The sequence below is a fragment of the Esox lucius genome, chromosome 3 (genome assembly GCF_011004845.1).
Source record: "Esox lucius isolate fEsoLuc1 chromosome 3, fEsoLuc1.pri, whole genome shotgun sequence".
In the NCBI taxonomy this organism is placed as follows: Eukaryota; Metazoa; Chordata; class Actinopteri; order Esociformes; family Esocidae; genus Esox; species Esox lucius.
Window position 1 is genome coordinate 22,883,333 of NC_047571.1, and position 17,871 is coordinate 22,901,203.

Genomic DNA, 17,871 nt, shown 5'->3' on the forward strand with positions numbered 1-17,871 from the left:
CTACCACATTAACAGACTCTTCCCCTACCACAACAACAGACTCTTCCCATACCACAACAACAGACTCTTCCCCTACCACATTAACAGACTCTTCCCCTACCACATTAACAGACTCTTCCCCTACCACATTAACAGACTCTTCCCCTAGCCCATTAACAAACTGTTCCCCTACCGTATTAACAGACTCTTCCCATACCGCATTAACAGACTCTTCCCCTAGCCCATTAAAAGGCTCTTCCCCTAGCCCATTAACAAACTGTTCCCCTACCACATTAACAGACTCTTCCCATACCGCATTAAAAAAACTGTTCCCCTACCGCATTAACAGACTCTTCCCCTACCGCATTAACAGACTCTTCCCCTACCACATTAAAAAAACTGTTCCCCTACCGCATTAACAGACTCTTCCCCTACCAAATAAACCTGCTCACTGTTTCTTCATGTGTTTACTTGACTCTCTGTCAGACATCTTCTTCTCTCTCTCAATAATTTTCTCTATCTCCATTTCTCTCTCTGTCTTTCTCTGCTTCCTAAAGTGTTGTCAATCCCCTCCATCCCCCATGCTCCTCTCCACAATCCTTAAAATCCGCTGCCCTATCCCCATCCCCACCTCCTGCCTCTTCTCCTCCCCTCGTCCTCCTCTCTCCAATCTGCTCACAGCAGTTGTACCCCTGTTTACAAACTCCAGTAGTTGACTCCCCTCAGGGGACTCAATCCCCCAAAAATGTGCAAACACACATACACAAACACTGTTACTCACACACACACACACACACACACACACGTGTGCGCACAGAAATGCAACCACACAAACAATCATATTGCCCAGAACATACAGGAAGCTTTAACCTGCAAACACCAAACTCCCTAGCAGGCCCGAGTCACATGACACACTCCACCACTCCCTGTGGAAAACTGCTCTGCATCCATGCTGGACAGACCAGTCTCTCTCTCTCTCTCACACACACACACACACACACCGCTTCTGCTGCTGTCCTGAGGTGAACCTAACCCTTACACATGAAGCACTCTCTTTCCTTTAGCCAACTAGCATTAAAAGCGCTCTGGTGAAAATACACTACATAGGGAATCATGAGCCATTTAGGATGAAGCCTGGGAGAAGTTGAGTCCCAAATACCTCCTGCAGCAGAAGACCTTGTTTTAGAATGCCTCCCTAACTCAATTTAACTGAAAGGGCTAAATGTAATGTTGGGATAATTCCATTACCGAGACATGGTACATTCTGTTAAAATCTCAGGAGCCGGTTGTTTGAATTGATGAGCACATTCTCTATTCCCATCCCTTGTCTTAGAAAGGAACATCATCTTGAGAACAACTGGTAACCTTGGGAAGAAGTGCAGTACCCAAAACCCTGGCAACCTGTGATGGCGATCACAGCATTAGGCTATGTAAAGGCCAACATACATCAACTGATCGGCTAAATGTTTCCTTTTGGTCTAACGAATGTCAGAAATGCACTCAAATATTGGCCAGTGAAAAAACGGCCATGCTCATTCTGCCTCCATGCACATGCACACAGTTATAGTGTTAGTGCTTCTAGGTGAATAGGATACAGCCAGCGTGTAAAGAAGAGCCTAGGCCTCTGGTCAGAAGTAGTGCCTCACATGGAATAGGGTGTCATTGGGAACACACCCTGCTGTGAGGGAACAGATGTAGAGAGTGGGCAAGATGCAGTGTTAAAGCAAGGCCAGTAGACAAAGGCAGCCTAGCAGTGAGCAGGCTACACTAATCACCCTTAAAGAGGTTGTAAAGGTCAGCAGAGAGGTATTTGGGCGCCCACTGACTGGAAACCGCCACAGGTCATGGAAAGAGAGAGGCCACAGTGTGAAGGAAGGAGGAGCCTAGAAGAGCAGTGTGAGGGAGGAGCGCGGAAGAGCAGTGTAAAGGAGGGAGCAGCCTGGAAAAGCAGTGAGTAGGAGGGAGGTTCCCGGAAGAGCAGTGTGTAGGAGGGAGGATCCTGGAAGAGCAGTGTGTAGGAGGGAGGATCCTGGAAGAGCAGTGTGTAGGAGGGAGGATCCTGGAAGAGCAGTGTGTAGGAGGGAGGATCCCGGAAGAGCAGTCTGTAGGAGGGAGGATCCTGGAAGAGCAGTGTGAAGGAGGCGCTGCAGTCAGCCCCACAACAGGCACCCTATGGGTGCTTGTCAAAAGCAATGCCAAGGTTTACCATTTGGGAACGAAAACATTCTCCTCTGATGCCTTGTAGTTATAGACATAGAATGATTATTACAGACCCACTGACTTGAATGAAGATGTTATTCTGGTGATTGTATTTCTATGCTTGCAACCTCTTTAGTAATGCCCTACTAGAAGGACAATACAGAATGTGCGACATTCACATCTTGACCCTGAGCACCTTTACACACACTATGACTCTTCTTATATCCAGAGTTGTTACATCGTGTCATGTTGTACACAATGAAAGCATTTCCAGGAGCAATCAGTGCAGACAGCAGTCACGCTATCCCAAGAAAGACAACAGGGGAATTCTTGATTTAATTCTCAGGACCCTTCACATTCCATTTGGGCTTGTTGTAAACTGTGCCGATCCCAAATGGATATATTGTGGCCAAATCAGTGCAACTAAATTGGACCTGTTTTATTGTCATCAGGTTTTTAGACACCTAGCCTACATGAAGCAAGAAATAAACACGGATTGTGTTGCCTTGACAACCCATGACTGCTTCCTGCTGTGTTTACTGGGATATGATTGGTGCCACTTGTTCAGTGCACCTGCCACACTGACCTTATTTCAGCAACCAATCACTGTGATGAACTGAGGCATCCACTTACAGTTCATTGTCCAAAAACAGTGGTTATGAACTCAAAACAGATTTTGAGGAAATACATATTCTTAAATCATAGCTTAGTGTTTCACTATGACACGTTTGAACAGTACACAGGCTGAAAATGACTAAGCCCCAAGAAGGGGAAATACGCCAACAGTACAACAAACACATGGCAAAGAATTGTGCAACAATAGCAACACAAACAGTCTGGAAACTGGACCGGAGTTTGCCTTCAGCAGGCCTGTGACTCTCTCTGTCGTCCCCTGTCGTTGCAGTCACATCTGGAGAACACAGCCCCTGAGTCAGCTCATTAGACTGGAGCAACACCCCACTCCAGACTCCCCCTCAAAAAAGCCTACGCCTCTGTTTTCACATCCCACACAAACAGTAACAGCACACTTTTGTAAGATGTACAGACAAACAAACAGAGAAAGAGACAAACATGCAGGATGGACACTTGTATAAAACATCTGAGGTACTGGGGCTTTGGGCCTCATTATATTTGTAGTGAGATGAAAGGGGACAGACGCAAGTACCAAGTGAAATTTCCAACACTGTTAAGACTACAGAAATGACCTCATTACCTTAAACATCCTTTCCAATAAATCCACACTGGCCTGAGATACGCCCCAAATCCCAGCCCATTCCCAACGTAGAACACTACTTAACCAGTGGCCAAAAGGCTTTTGTGAAATAGGGTGCCATTTGGCACACAAACTAAATCTGCTATTTCAGAGACTCTTGGTGTAGAACAAGGCCTTTCGGTTTGCGGTACCAGCACATTATTCTATTTCCATTTAGCTTAATCCAATCTATTTCATCCACCTCTGTCAAAATGAAGACAATTACCTAATCCACACAATCCAGCAAAGCATCTATAGCAGCAACCATGTAATGATATAGAGAGTCCCTGTATAATTACTAAACATCTACAGTAAAGCAACAACCATGTAATGATATAGAGAGTCCCTGTATAATTACTAAACATCTACAGTAAAGCAACAACCATGTAATGATATAGAGAGTCCTGTATAATTACTAAACATCTACAGTAAAGCAACAACCATCTAATGATATAGAAAGATCCTATATGATTACTAAACATTTATAGAAAACACCATGTAATGATTTAGAGAGCCCCTGTATGATTACCAACCAGAAATATGTGTTAACAGCACCTGTCCATTGGGTAGGTCCACATCTATGCGTGAAGTGAAAACTAACGTCTACAAGCCAAATGAAGGAGATAAACATCTATGTGTGAAGTGAAAAATTAGAAGATAAATATGGATGGTTAGAGTTATTCTGACTGGTTAAAGGTTAAGGAAGGGCTGTTTTGTCTCTCGGTGGATTTGAACATGTTGAGTCCACTGCTTAAACGCTCATATTTGTCCACAACGCCTCTGCGAACCACCAGTCAGGTTCTCTAATAGCGTCCATCATTTACCCATCATCGCCACGAATAGCCGAGGTTCCGTTCTCGATGGCTGTCCTGGGCGTTCGTATTGTGAGACAAATGAAGAGGAGGAAAGATGACTCTGGTGGGTTTCTGTTGTAGCAGAGAGAGCGTCACATTGACACGATGCTGTTGGCAAGGCAACGCCACGCTGGTGGTGTACCTGGGTCGTTAGATGCATTACCCACCGTGACCAGCGTCTAAACAGATGTTGAGCTGGTGTCATCCACCTAATGCACTGTGGCTGATGTACTGTCTATACAGAAAGCCTCATAAAGAAATGTACTGGCAAACATCTCCATTGTCCAACTGAATCCTAAGCCGTAACACCAGGAAACCACCCCACTGGCTTATCAATAATAATGATGTGTGTCTGACAGTACATCATACAGACAAGCAGGTCGGAGCACTGCAACCTGATAATGTGAAAATAATTTACAGATGCTTTTCTCAGCACCCTTCATTTTCTCTGTTGCCTCTTAACATCAACATCTCACACACACACACACACACACATACACACTTTCCGTTGTGTGATGGAGAAGAACAACCACATCACAACAAATTAAATGAAGTATAAATAGTGCTCAGTGTGGTGACGGAACAGAGTTCTGTCATATAAACATTCTGGTAGATCTGATGTTCAATTCCATGGCTCAATATGTCTGTGTGCTGTGTGTGTAGTGTCTGTGTGTATGTAGTGTCTGTGTGTGTGTAGTGTCTGTGTGTCCTGTGTGTATGTAGTGTCTGTGTGTGTGTAGTGTCTGTGTGTAGTGTCTGTGTGTGCTGTGTGTATGTAGTGTCTGTGTGTGAGCAACACATATTAGTCCAAACACAGGCCCATAGAGCAACACAGATAAGTCCAAACACAGGCCCATAGAGCAACACAGATTAGTCCAAACACAGGCCCATAGAGCAACACAGATTAGTCCAAACACGGGCCCATAGAGCAACACAGATTAGTCCAAACACAGGCCCATAGAGCAAAACAGATTAGTCCAAACACAGGCTCATAGAGCAACACAGATTAGTCCAAACACAGGCCCATAGAGCAACACAGATTAGTCCAAACACGGGCCCATGCTTCACGTATTAATGAGATAAAATTTGGGACGTACCCCAGGTGTTTCTCCTGCTTCTCCCTTTCTTCCCAGCTTATCAAGTCCAGATTGAACAAGCTCCTTCACACCAATACCAGATGACCCCATAGGGTTTGACAGGGTGACTTTTCTGCACTGGCATTAGAGAGGGGAGGACTATGCTCATCAGCCAGGCCATTGTCTGAGCGTGTCTGGTAGCAGCCTGGCAGCATCTGGTAGACAACACTGAGCACAATGGGCAGCGCCCTGGCACCATGTCCTGGCCTAGCACTACCAATACATCCACCCCATATAGTGTATTGCTTTTCACCAGAGGTAGCATATCTTTGGTAAAATGTAGTGCACTACAACAGTGCTAAAGCTATGTAGGTAGGTAGCTATTGGGTGCCGTTTGGGACGCAGAACAAGGTTGAATTCTGGAATCATTCAGTGGAGGTCAGAGGACCTGACTACACACCTAGCCTGGGCTAGGCAGGCTACAGCTTCATTTGGTTGTCAGATGTGGACATGCAGCGTTGTGCTGTGGGGGAGTTCTGCCAGCACACTGGAAGCTGGCAGTGAATCAGGTGAGGTTGTTCCTGACTGGCACTGGCCAACTGGCATTTTGTTCACACTTTTGTACACCACTTGTAGAGCTTTATGGGCTCCGGTTCTGGTTATTTACCAAAGTTACTGGTAATTTACCAAAGTCACTGGAACATAACAGGTAATCAACAGCTGTCGATGGTAACTTTGGTAATTTATACTCGAATTAAACAAAGATTTTATAAAAACAGTTCCAGGAACTATAAAGTCAAGCTATTGACTGTTTTTTTTAACTTCCACCAACTGCAAACATTTATAAACAAGACATAAAAAAATAAACAAAGGACATTTATTGTTTAAACCTGATCACATTAAACACCAATGGTATTCAGTCAGTTATATTTAGGATAGTGTGTAACAGTTTTGTCAGACTACTTTCTATTTTGATCATCTTATTTGATTCTTTCATATATTCTACATGTGATGACGGGCAGGTCTTGCTCCGTGCTTGAACATGCTGGCGTCGTTGTGGGTTCAATTCCCATGGGGGGGGGGGGGGGGGGGGGGGGGGGCAATACGAATACACACAGTCAGCACTGTAAATCCTCTGGATGAGAGCGTCTGCTCAATTACTTATAAAATCAGGGACACCTGTGGTAAAATACCCAAAAACGCCACTAAGTACCTCAGTCACATAAAATCTTTGAAGATGCAAAAATGCTGTTCAGGCAGAACATGCCATCATGAATAATGTTGTGTCATCCAGAAAGAAAAGCAGAATAACTGAGACCTGGATGGTATGAAGAAGTGACCGTGGTCATTCATGACACAACACACAAGTTAAAAGTAATCCCCTTTACAACATAATCCAATTAGGAGTGTGATTTTGACTTAGGCTGATTATAGATACTCAGTACCTAAATATAATGCTGTCATGGGACATAGGAAATGTTTGATTCGCTGTGCAAGCAGGGAACCACACTGTTTGTGTTTGAAGTATCTGTGCCACGAGGAAGAGACATAAAGGGGCTGAGACTATATGTAGCTACTGTATACAGGAACAATACAATAATCCTCAGCCTAGCTCCACCAGCACTTCTGCGCTGTCATCCCCAGGGGGGCAGGCCGTCTGTCACCGTGGTTTCCCTGCGCCGTTCCCCGTGCCCCGCGTCCCAAATGGCACACCATCCCCTACCCTGTGCTCTGCATTTGACCGGGTCTCAGTGAAGTGCACTGGGAATGGGGCACCATTTGGGACACAGGCCCCTAGTCACACAATGAAGTGCAGAGTGGAGGAGACGCCGGGACAGGCAGGACCCAACGCAGTTTAGCAAATGTCAGACGCATTCAGAGCGCTGTCTTCCAAAATGTCACCCAGATGAGCAGGCAGGAGGGAGGCGAAGCTGAGGGGGGAGATATGGGGGTGAAGCCGCTCATCGGTGAATGCCACACACATACATAAATGCATGAATGAAAGGACAAACACCATGCACACAGTAGAGCCGCCAGAAAGACCATATAACTGTGTAACAGGCAGTAATGGGGGAAGACCATGATCAAAATATACCAACTCCATAATCGTACAATAAAAATCCTAATTAAGACATTTTGTCCTCTCCCAAGCTTCTCACTGCATGTGCTTTGTTTGTCCCATGACTGTTATACAACACATTTATAGTAACACTGTATTCCTTTGAATAGGTTTTGCTATTAAAACGGCCGTACTGTTAACAGCTGTAATTAGGGAGACCAATAACTGTCATCCAAAATTCCTTGAAAGAAGCAGCCGTAGAGCAGACAGCTGCATTCAAAGAGAATGAACTGAGCTACATTGACACTCTGTGAACTAACTTGCCTGACTACTCAAACTCATTCGTCCGGACAAACGCCAAAGACATGGATGCTCCTGGATCTGAATGCACATAAAAACCACTCCAACCATTCTGATTGGTCCCATGGCAGTGTTCAGAAAATCTACATTTACATTTATTGATTAAAGACAACCTTTATTTTCATGGGGCCTCAAATGATTTGAACAGCTTCAGTCTCCGAGTGAAGTACGTAGCAAAACAAAGAGCAGTGGAAATTTCTGTTTGAGTCATCAGGCAATGATTACACAAAACCAAAATACCTTTAATGCTCACTCTCTATTTCTGAGCGGGTCACAGACTTTCCGCTGATCAGGGCATCGGCTGAAAGGTTTGAATGTGTTAGCAGAACGGCAGCACGCTCTGAATCCCTACGGATCCTGGTCAAAAGCAATGCACTACAAAGAGCGACCGCTTACATGCCTGGATGACAGTAGAGATGGAAGTAGTCGAGTAGATACGCTACCTCTACCTCCAACCCCCCCACCACCCCCCTCACTGCCACCTCCCCTCATACCATCTATTACAGTACAGCCCACAGGTGCCTCCATGCTCCAGTCCCTTTAAACGTTTCATAAATAACACCTGACAGGGTTTAGTCAGGAGGATTTTCGAAGCGTTCCCTCTGTGGCCTGAGTATGCGGGCAGGCCTCCGGGGCAATTATGTTAACATGTTTCAAAGGGAAAAGTGATACCCCTGTAGAATGCCATTCAGCTGAATAACCTGCACGCATGAGGCTCATTCCTCAAGTGCTTTCTGTACAGTACGACTTAGCCTTGCAAATTTCCTAACCGAAAGGTGAATGAGCAATGTGAAAAGTAGTGGTCAAAAGTAGTGTACTCCTCTGCATGTAGATTACCATTTGGAACTCAGGCATTGCATTGAAGGCCTTTCAACAATACTGGCAGAAAGTAGCTTGCTTCACAGAGCCTGGTAGGTGATCATGTTGATCTGCCTGTCTGTCTGTTGCTCTGTAAGGAGAGTGTAAAGCTGACAGTTTACCTAACCAGGTGAAAAGATAAGAGAACCCCAGAGAAAACAACCAGCCACTCACATCCTGCCATGACAGCCACTCCCTCCCTTCCTGACAACACACACACACACTCACTGCCAGGTGTATAGTGACTGTGTGTATGTCCCAGTGTGTGACTGTGTGTATGTACCCATGCTCTATAGGTAGGTGAGACCAAACTGGGAACACGGTAGGCCAATGCAGACATTAAATGGTCAGGGCAAGTTGGAACACTTCTGATGCATCACAAATGGCATGCTGGGCCCTGGTCAACATGTTACGTCTGCTATAGGCATTTATTAGGACAGACAACCTCAACAGTATAACACTCAAATCTGTAACACTTTCATTCAGTGGCAGGGCTCTTTTTCAAAGCTATTTGAGTCGTTAATATACCACATTACACTGTGAAAATAAAGATAGAAACAGAAAAGCCTGAATGTCTGTCCGACGTTCAATTGTTTGCTGGCAGCTAATTGTGTCTTGGCAACCTACTGCCAGAACCAATGAATTGCCTGATTACCTACCAAAGATGGAAAATAGTCAGATTTTTCTGGTAAGTTCCACCCCATTGCAGCTTGCTAAATTAACCACAAACAATGGCTATGGGATAGCAGCGGGTAGCACACTGGGTGTACAGACAAAATGCACAAAATACTAAACACTTCCTCAAACCTATCAATTACCACATGTACTGATAGCTGAGGTCCCATTCCACCATCCCTGAAACTGTGGGTTCCTCATGGGTTATTTGGAAAAAGGTTATAGTTCTACGCAGAAAAACAGTTACCCAAAGAACCCCCTAAACTTTATCCTGATCTGTCAAAAATTCTCTACTCTCTCCTCGAGGAAACTTCTCAGTTGTTTCCACGGGGAACCCAGCTGTTGCAGAGGTAGTTCCGTTATTTTATATTGTCAACTAATACACGGATAACCCCATTGGAATTTGAACTACGCAATATGGTTGACCATAGAAATAAGAGAAACAGAATGACTTTACAGACACATTCTCCATAAACATTCTGTATAGAACCATAATAGCCTCGTTGTTGGTGCTATGTTTAATGGTTCTTTATAGAACCTTAGGAAAGTGTTCTTTGTAGCACTACACAGATTTCATTTTGAACCTCATGAGCATGGTTCTTTAATAAGCCTTTAAGGAAACAGATTCCGCCATGGTCATTATTTACAACCCGTTTTTGGTGCACTCTCTGTGAGCACACTGTGCACGCCCATATTAGGTCAAGTCTTTCAGTCACCAATCTGCTCCATAACAATAAACCTACACACAGGCCCGCGCGTACAAGCTCACTCCCTCCCAGGGGCCTTTAGTACAGTGCAGTACCCCTCACCCACCTGTCTGCTCCTGGTTTATGTCCTCAGAGACATGATCCACATCCCAAATGGCACACTGTGCCCCATGTGACAGTGTATATACAAATGTAGTGCACTAGAGAGAATAGGCTGTCATTTTGATTTGGGGCACAACCAAGAGTCTGGGCTGAGGCAAGGTGCCTGCTGGGAGGTCTCTCTCTCACTTGCTCCTCTGCCCACCCAGCTTCACTCCCTGCTTCCCTCATATCTCCTTCAGGTTCCCTCCCTCCACCTCTTTCTCCTGCTCGTAACTCATAAGAACCGGCAGATAGCAGCACACAAACCACCATGGCTGTTAGCGCCAGCTAATGATCCCTCATTAGGCTACATCACAGCTCCTCTGTACTGTCAACTCCCCAGCCAGTATTATGTATTATGGTTTTGGGATAATGTTAGCAAACCCTGGTAGGCACAAATCACAGTTATAGAAACTAGGCTACTGTATTTAAATGACCACCAACAGGGAGGATTAGAGATCAGTCCATCGTACCCACAGGCTATGAAAGCCCCTGTCCAGTGGGGCTAAGGGCTAGGCTTAGGCTATCCGCTGAGATTTCAAATGATTTCATAAATTCCTGGGGTGGAGTGGCCTCTCTCACTCTGTATTCTTTACCCAGGCCCACGTAATAAAGAGAAAGGGATGATATGCAAATGAGTCGGGTGAGAATAAGGAGAGGGTTTCCCACCAGCCGTGTGTGAAAGAAAGAGACCCCCCCCTGGATATAGCCTCTGAATGGACTCTTTCTTCTGCCTCCCAGTGCAGAGGTAGGAGGGGGAAGGCCAGTCAACTGCAAAGGCAACTGCAGCTTTGTTCCAAATGGTGCCCTGTTCTCTACTGTGCACTACACTTGACCGGTGCCCAGTACATAATCCCACTATAAAGGGAATGAAGGGCCGTTTGGGACGTAGCCTCTGTGGCCTTGTTTCACTCTAAAGCCTTGACACACAATAGCTTAGTTAAAGCATTGGCCATCACAAGACCCAAGAGAGCACCTATATGCTATTGCAGCATGGTATTCAGGTGATCAGAGGTTTTGAGAATGAAAAGATATATTTTTGTTTTTTAATACAACGTCTCGTAATATAACATGGCTGCCACCAGAAGTCTGTAAGAAGACAAACCAATCGTCTTTCAAAATCCTTCAAACTGTAGTAAAGACACGCCTTTAGTTTGACATTGTAAGTCCTTCCAAGTAACTACAAAGGCCTGTATATTTCTGTTAAAAGAGTAGAACTATGGCCTGAATTGACAGGAAATTATGCTAGCGCCTAAATCTGTTTTTAAGGGTTGATGCAGTGCCTAGATTTATTCACTAGGAATGAATGTGAAACTGGAACAAGGAGGGCCTAAATCTGTCCAACAACGACCACTTGTTTTACATTTACATCTCAGTCATTAAGCAGATGCTCTTATCAAGAGTGACTTACAGTTAACTGAATGCATTTTAAGAAGCTAAGTGTGACAACCAAACAACTAATCAGCGAGCAGTTAAACGTCAGTGCTGGAAAGAATACAATACAAGTAATAAGCATAACAAACAATAAACATAACAACTTAAGTTTTCTGTTAAAAATAAAATCACCCTGATCAATGACGAATACGATGCTAATGTTTAGTATTTTGCAACCCTTAGGTATTTAGTGTATAGGATATAAAAACATGGGCATGACGTCCTGTTACCCGGATATATAATATTCACCTACATTAGCCTGTTTCCTGTGAATAATGAAGCCATCTCTCACAGACAGCTGGACAGTAATAACCTGGCTGTTATCTGTCTAGTGGTTAGCACATTTCATTACATCACAAAGGACAGGGAACAAGTACTTAAGCCTTGCTGGCAGGCACACATTAATTCATGTAAATCTGAACAAGAGTTGGCCATGTTGTTATGCAAAGCCCAGAGGAAAGGAGCTGTTTCCCACTTTTCTAAACTGCTACATTTACAAACACACACACACACACACACACACATACAAACATTAGTCACAGCAGCCCCTCCCCCAGTCTAGATCCCCCCTCCTCCTCTACCATAAAAGGGAAGAGGTGGGATCTCATCCTAGGAGATCCTGCAGTGCTTTGTCATTACTCAGGACCTTTTCAATTAAAGGACACACACGCTCACCCTAAGAAACACACACGCCCTAGGCTCTGGGATAAGGGGAAAATGACATTTTATGTGCCTGGTCACAGGTCCATCAACACAGCAAGGTCTAGTATACTGAGGCGAATCACTGCCATTGAATGTGTGAATTACTCCCTTTAACTATGCCCATTTAGACTGCTGCCAGTAAAGCTACTGGTAACAACCACAACAAAGGAAACACGGTATCTTAATAGGGTGTTGTGCCACCACATGCCAGCAGCACAGACTTAATGGACCTGGGCATAGATTCTAATAATGTTGAAAATTCTATTGGACAGATCTGACACCATTCTTCCACAATAAATGTAATCATGTGGTGTTTTGTTGATGATGGCGGGAAAGTGTTGCCTCGGATACGGCTCCAGAACCTCCCAATGCTATTTTTCAGTCCCAGGGGTTTTTGAGACTACGATTGTTATACACTATTTCATTTAAATGACATTAACAGGAAATGTAAATAAAAAAACTGTATTCACACTAGCAACGATTTACACATGACAGTAGCACAATTGCTGGTGGCAGTAGAATTATTTTTGTGCCTACGTGAGATATTTTTTGTTGCTTCCCAACAGCAATTTTGTTTTTCTTCTTCTGATTATGTTTTTACATGGAGAAGGACCAGACTTCATATGTCATCAGTCATTAAATTCCACACTGAGCGAGGCATGGTCTTTAGACCTCAGTAGCCATGGGGAGTATCTATCAGGAAAGTGTACCACATAACTTCGGGTAGTGCTAGACAATTAGAGTTTTTCCAATTTAGATGATTTTCTTTTTTTTTTTTTTATCTCCAACGCAAATCTGGCCACACGTTTTGTTCATCTAGATAAAACTATTGTAGTATAAAACCCTTTCAGACACTGCTGCCAGTGTGCCCCATCACCTGACCTTCAAAGTCACAGATCTCTTCTCCTAGAAGTGGGAGCCAAAACTGGGGGAAGTACCTGCTTTCAATATAATTTGTAGCTAATGCCAAAACTTTCACACACACACACACACACACACGCACACACACCCTCAGGCTCTAACATAAGGTGACGTCAACATTTTATGTAGGCTATACTGCTAGTAACAGGTCAATCAACAAAGTCATGACTACTGTGGCAAATTGCTGCAATTGAAAGTGTGAATTAGCCCCTTTATTAATCAACTAGGCCTATTTAGATAGTTGTGTGAATTAGCTCCTTGAATAACCAACTGGGCCCATTTCGCCAGAAAGGTGTTTCAACAACCAGGCAGTCTTTGAGGATGTGACTTTACCCACAGAGTTGGCTAGTCTTTAATCAGGTTCAACCCTCCCAAGTGGCATACTACTGTCTAGTGCACTACATTTAACTACAGCCCCAATGGCCTTAAACAAGGAATAGGGTGCCATTTGGGACGTGCAAGGCCAGTCTGAGTGAAATCCTAAGCAGCTACGGGGCCGGGCTGAGAGGGCTGTGTTTATACTGCAGGGTATGTTAACACGAGCCCACATTCCTCTATTCCCAAATTGCAGTGTTAAATTACAGCCTCTGCAGAGAGAGAGAGAGAGAGAGAGAGAGAGAGAGAGAGAAAGAGGGAGCGAAAGAGAGAGTTAGGGTTGGAGAGAGAGTGCATACACTTTAAAGGAGCCCATTGGATGACGGAGGAAGGCGTGACAAAAGCAGCGCATACGGATGGCAAACACCTGTCTTCCCTGGCCACGCAGGGGACAAACACACACACACACTGTCCTCATGGCTGCCAGTTGCTCAACGCAACGCCCTGATGTTTACAGCTGCGAGGGGGGTGGGTTTCAAACGGCACCCAATTATTTAGGTGGTAGTCTACTTTTCTAACCCCATAGGCTCTGGTCAAAAGTAGTGCGGCAGCCTATTTGAAATAGGGTATCATTTGGGACAAAGGCAAGACCTTCATCTTTCAAGGCAAGGTACTGAGCAGCCTTGGTTCCTATTCACTGTCACTTAGCAGATCTTGCTCACACACACAAATATACGCAAACCCGTGAGCTTGCATAATAGTGTCCAATTTTTTTTTGAATAAATCTACAAATCAAATCAGGCTATGATACCATAATTGGAAATATAACTGAAATGGCAGCTTAACTGCAAGGTTCAAGGACCCTAGGAGAAACCTCATCAAAGTGATGAAAACATCGACCCATATATGGTGGAGAGACAACGTGACACCACGTGATACGTCCTTTGATTTGCACTAGAAGAGCAGCATGAAATAACAGCGTTGTTCCGTTATTCATCAATAACGTAAACAACGTAAATATTTATTCATGATGTACTGCAGATTCTTAATAAATACGGGTCCATTTTTATTTCAAATAATAAACATTTAAATTATAACAAATAGATACAACATATCTAAAACATATCGTTCAGGGGTAACATCGACAACTATGTGCAAAATCTGGCAATAACCCTATAGAGAAAGCGGTCAAAATGAGCACAAGCACCTTTGCCATTGTTAACGTGTAGGCTACGGTAATAACGTAGCATAATGCTGTAGCATTTTCCGGTTAGAATAAGATTGAACATTTGCCTTTCAAATAATAAATTATACGGGATGGAATGAATCGAATACACTGAATGTACATTAAACCAATAATATAGACTCAGTTATATGAACGCCATATAATTCGAGGCACCTTTATAGGTATTGCATCACCTTGCATACCTGGCCGTCTCATAACATAAAAAACAGCAGCCCCGCCTTCACTGCAGTAACGGTACACACCGCCATTCCATTCCATCGACCCAATCCGAAATTGCATAACAATAATTTTAAACAATTGCTAAATGGAAAACATCTAGAGTAGTCAGTTTCACCGAATGGTTATCTATTGCTGGAAACAGCGGAGTCATTCCATTAGCAACCACCTTATGCACCACATTCCTTTTCCGCCACAACCTCCTTCTCTAGCCTGCGCCGTGACACACACAGGGCGGTTGGCTACACTAGAATAGGCTAGACTAAATAAAGGAATAAAAACACTCATATTCAAACATCAACAATCTGGACATCATGCATGTTTGTGGGCGAAAAATCCCGCGAGAACAAAATCAAAAATGAGAAACCAAGAATCTACTAACGGTGACATGCACGTAAACTATAGAACCATTCATATTTTCTACCTGCACAAGTTGCCATTTGCTGCAGCGTATTGGAGTCTTTTTCCTCGTCTGCTCTAGAATAAAGGCAGGTTTAAAATATACTAATACTTTTCCGCAATCTGTGCAAATAAAAGTGTGTAGATAAGTGCCGCAGGTAGATTTTTATAGGAGGACATTAGCGAGCCCTGATTTCCCTGTTCAGGTGAACATGTTGACGGCTCCTGCCTGCGCACGGACGCTGCCTGGGCGGCACGGCGCTCAGCTCTGTCACAACTCGTGTCGTCAGCGTTCACAGGAAAAGGTGCTTTCCGTTTCCAGCCCTCGCAACTCATATAACGGTACTACCCAAATACGATTTTAAGATTGTAATGGTAGTGTTAAGAACACACGTAAAGAGGCTACATATTAAATCAGAAGAGACATACTGTATTATAATTAAAACTAAAGTGCAATCCAGGCTAAACAATATTCGGCAAACTTCAGAAAACATGTGATGATTAGGCTACAGTGGAAATATTTGCTCATCTACGCAAGCCTAGTTATACCGATGTGTATTTTCGATGGGAGTTTGTGATGTTATTTACTCTGTATCATCAGCTTATATTTATTTTTCTGTTATGAAATAATTTTATCGTTGCCGATTGTCCTGCTGTGTTACATTTCATGCACGTAAAGTTTGAGTAAGACAGAATCTCCAGACAGCCTGGGCAATTCTTACTGCATAGCTAGATGTTTTGGACTGCAGCAGTTGCACACACGTAGGAAGACTGAATGTGACGCCCATTTCTTTCCTGCATTGCTTGCACCACCCTGCCTAACAGGTAAGTATCAGCTTTGGAAATAAATCAGCTTCTCCTCCAACAATAAAAAAAATAATCACAAGCTATTCACCAAGCATATTTAAGCACTAAAATATTGGTCAGCTGTGACCGAAAGAAAAACGACGTTATGCGACATAAAAGCATGATAGTGGCATGAAAATGTAGGGTAAGGTGACAAAAGTGAAATATTAAGAAAATAAATAAATAGCATACTTTGTTTAGGCTACTAAAACACAGCAAATCACTTAGAAACAGTGTATTAAAGTGTTGCGTGCAGCTAGGAGGGGTTGTTGGCCAAGTCACAACAATCCTGACTAAATGTAAATACCTATTTATTTAGACAATGGCAGTCAATATAAAACATAGAACACGTAATTTTTCTTTAGAGCACCGTATATACGCACAAATAACTCTGCTACCTGTAGTCAAACAAGACTATTACGGTCATCTCGTTATTTTCCAGATCAAAATACCAGGTGGTTGAGCCTAACTACATGGCTGGGGCAGCGAGTTAGCCAGCTAGCCTGTTAGCTTAGAAGTTTTTATTGAACAATAGCGTAGCAAAATAAAGGATCTAATTTACCCATATAACACACTGCAGTTTGTCTCTTGGAAAATGATGAGAATTTAACCTTAAAATTATGTATCGAAAAGCAAAAGCAGCCGCTCGCTCAAGTCCATGGGATAAGGTGCGTATAACGGTACGCTCCAGTAATGCACCGCTAGGCGGAGAAAGAGAAGCGAGCAGAGCCAGGTATAACGGTACACACCACATTGGAATATACTTACTACTTTCCAGCACTTCAACTCCCTAAAACATGGTTCAGAAAAGTCCCAAAGTCGGCGAAAAGAGTTGAATGAACGCAAAAGTACGTAGTCCATCTCGGTGACTCGTGTCCAGTTGGTTTTACGGAGTTTGACTTACCGTTATTCCTCCTCGGGTTCGCCTGTTTTCTGCGCTTACACCTGGGGCCATCCGCCATGATCCTTTCGGTCTGAATGCTGCCTGCCGGAGCGAGTCACCTCCTCTCTCGCCCCCCGTTACCCCCCCACCCCCCCTCTCTCCACTCCACCTCCCTCCCTGCGCTGCACCTGGTTTACGACACTCTCTACTTTACGACATCACCTTCTCCACTCCTAACACCTCAGCGTATGGTCCCGCCTCCGAATGGCAGGATGTCTGTCCCCCCGGGGTTTTGCTTTCGCCAGGCTCTTGTTGTTTGCTCCTGTTGCTGAGTCATGGTGTAACAGACAAAAGCACTAATATGGCAAATTATTGTTTTGATAATAGGTAACATTTTGACAGGTAACATTAAGTCCATTGTATGTCTGCTACTACAGTGAAGAAAACCGCTTAAAGCGGCAGGACACAATTTGCTTGACAGCTAAGCATTAACCCATTGAATGCCAGACAATTGATGCCGCCCAACTAGGCTTGCTCTTTTACAGTTTTGTAACACACTCACACTTATTTTTCTTTCCATGCTTATGTTTATTTTTTCCTTACTGTTATATTTTTGTTTCTTACATTTGTAAGTACACACACATACCGTACCAATCAAAATTTTGGACACACCCATTGACTTGAACGGTAGGTGCGTTCAAACTTATGATAAGTACTGTGTGTGTGTGTGTATATTACACAGGTTTGTA

The 17,871-nt window shown here is 43.8% G+C and overlaps 1 protein-coding gene across 2 annotated transcripts in view; it reads right to left on the reverse strand.

The window, feature by feature from the left end:
* Window positions 1-17,252, reverse strand: part of zeb1a (zinc finger E-box binding homeobox 1a) — a 55,243-nt gene extending 37,991 nt beyond the window's left edge. The window contains exon 1 of one of the 2 annotated variants that reach the window (XM_029117062.2): window positions 17,144-17,252. In XM_029117062.2, coding sequence (XP_028972895.2) covers window positions 17,144-17,201 — 58 coding nt within the window. In that variant the 5' untranslated portion in view covers window positions 17,202-17,252. Of the gene's footprint in view, window positions 1-15,418; window positions 15,669-17,143 lie in introns of those variants that run through there. The other variant, XM_029117063.2, reaches the window with a different exon arrangement.
* Between the last annotated feature and the right edge of the window lie 619 nt (window positions 17,253-17,871).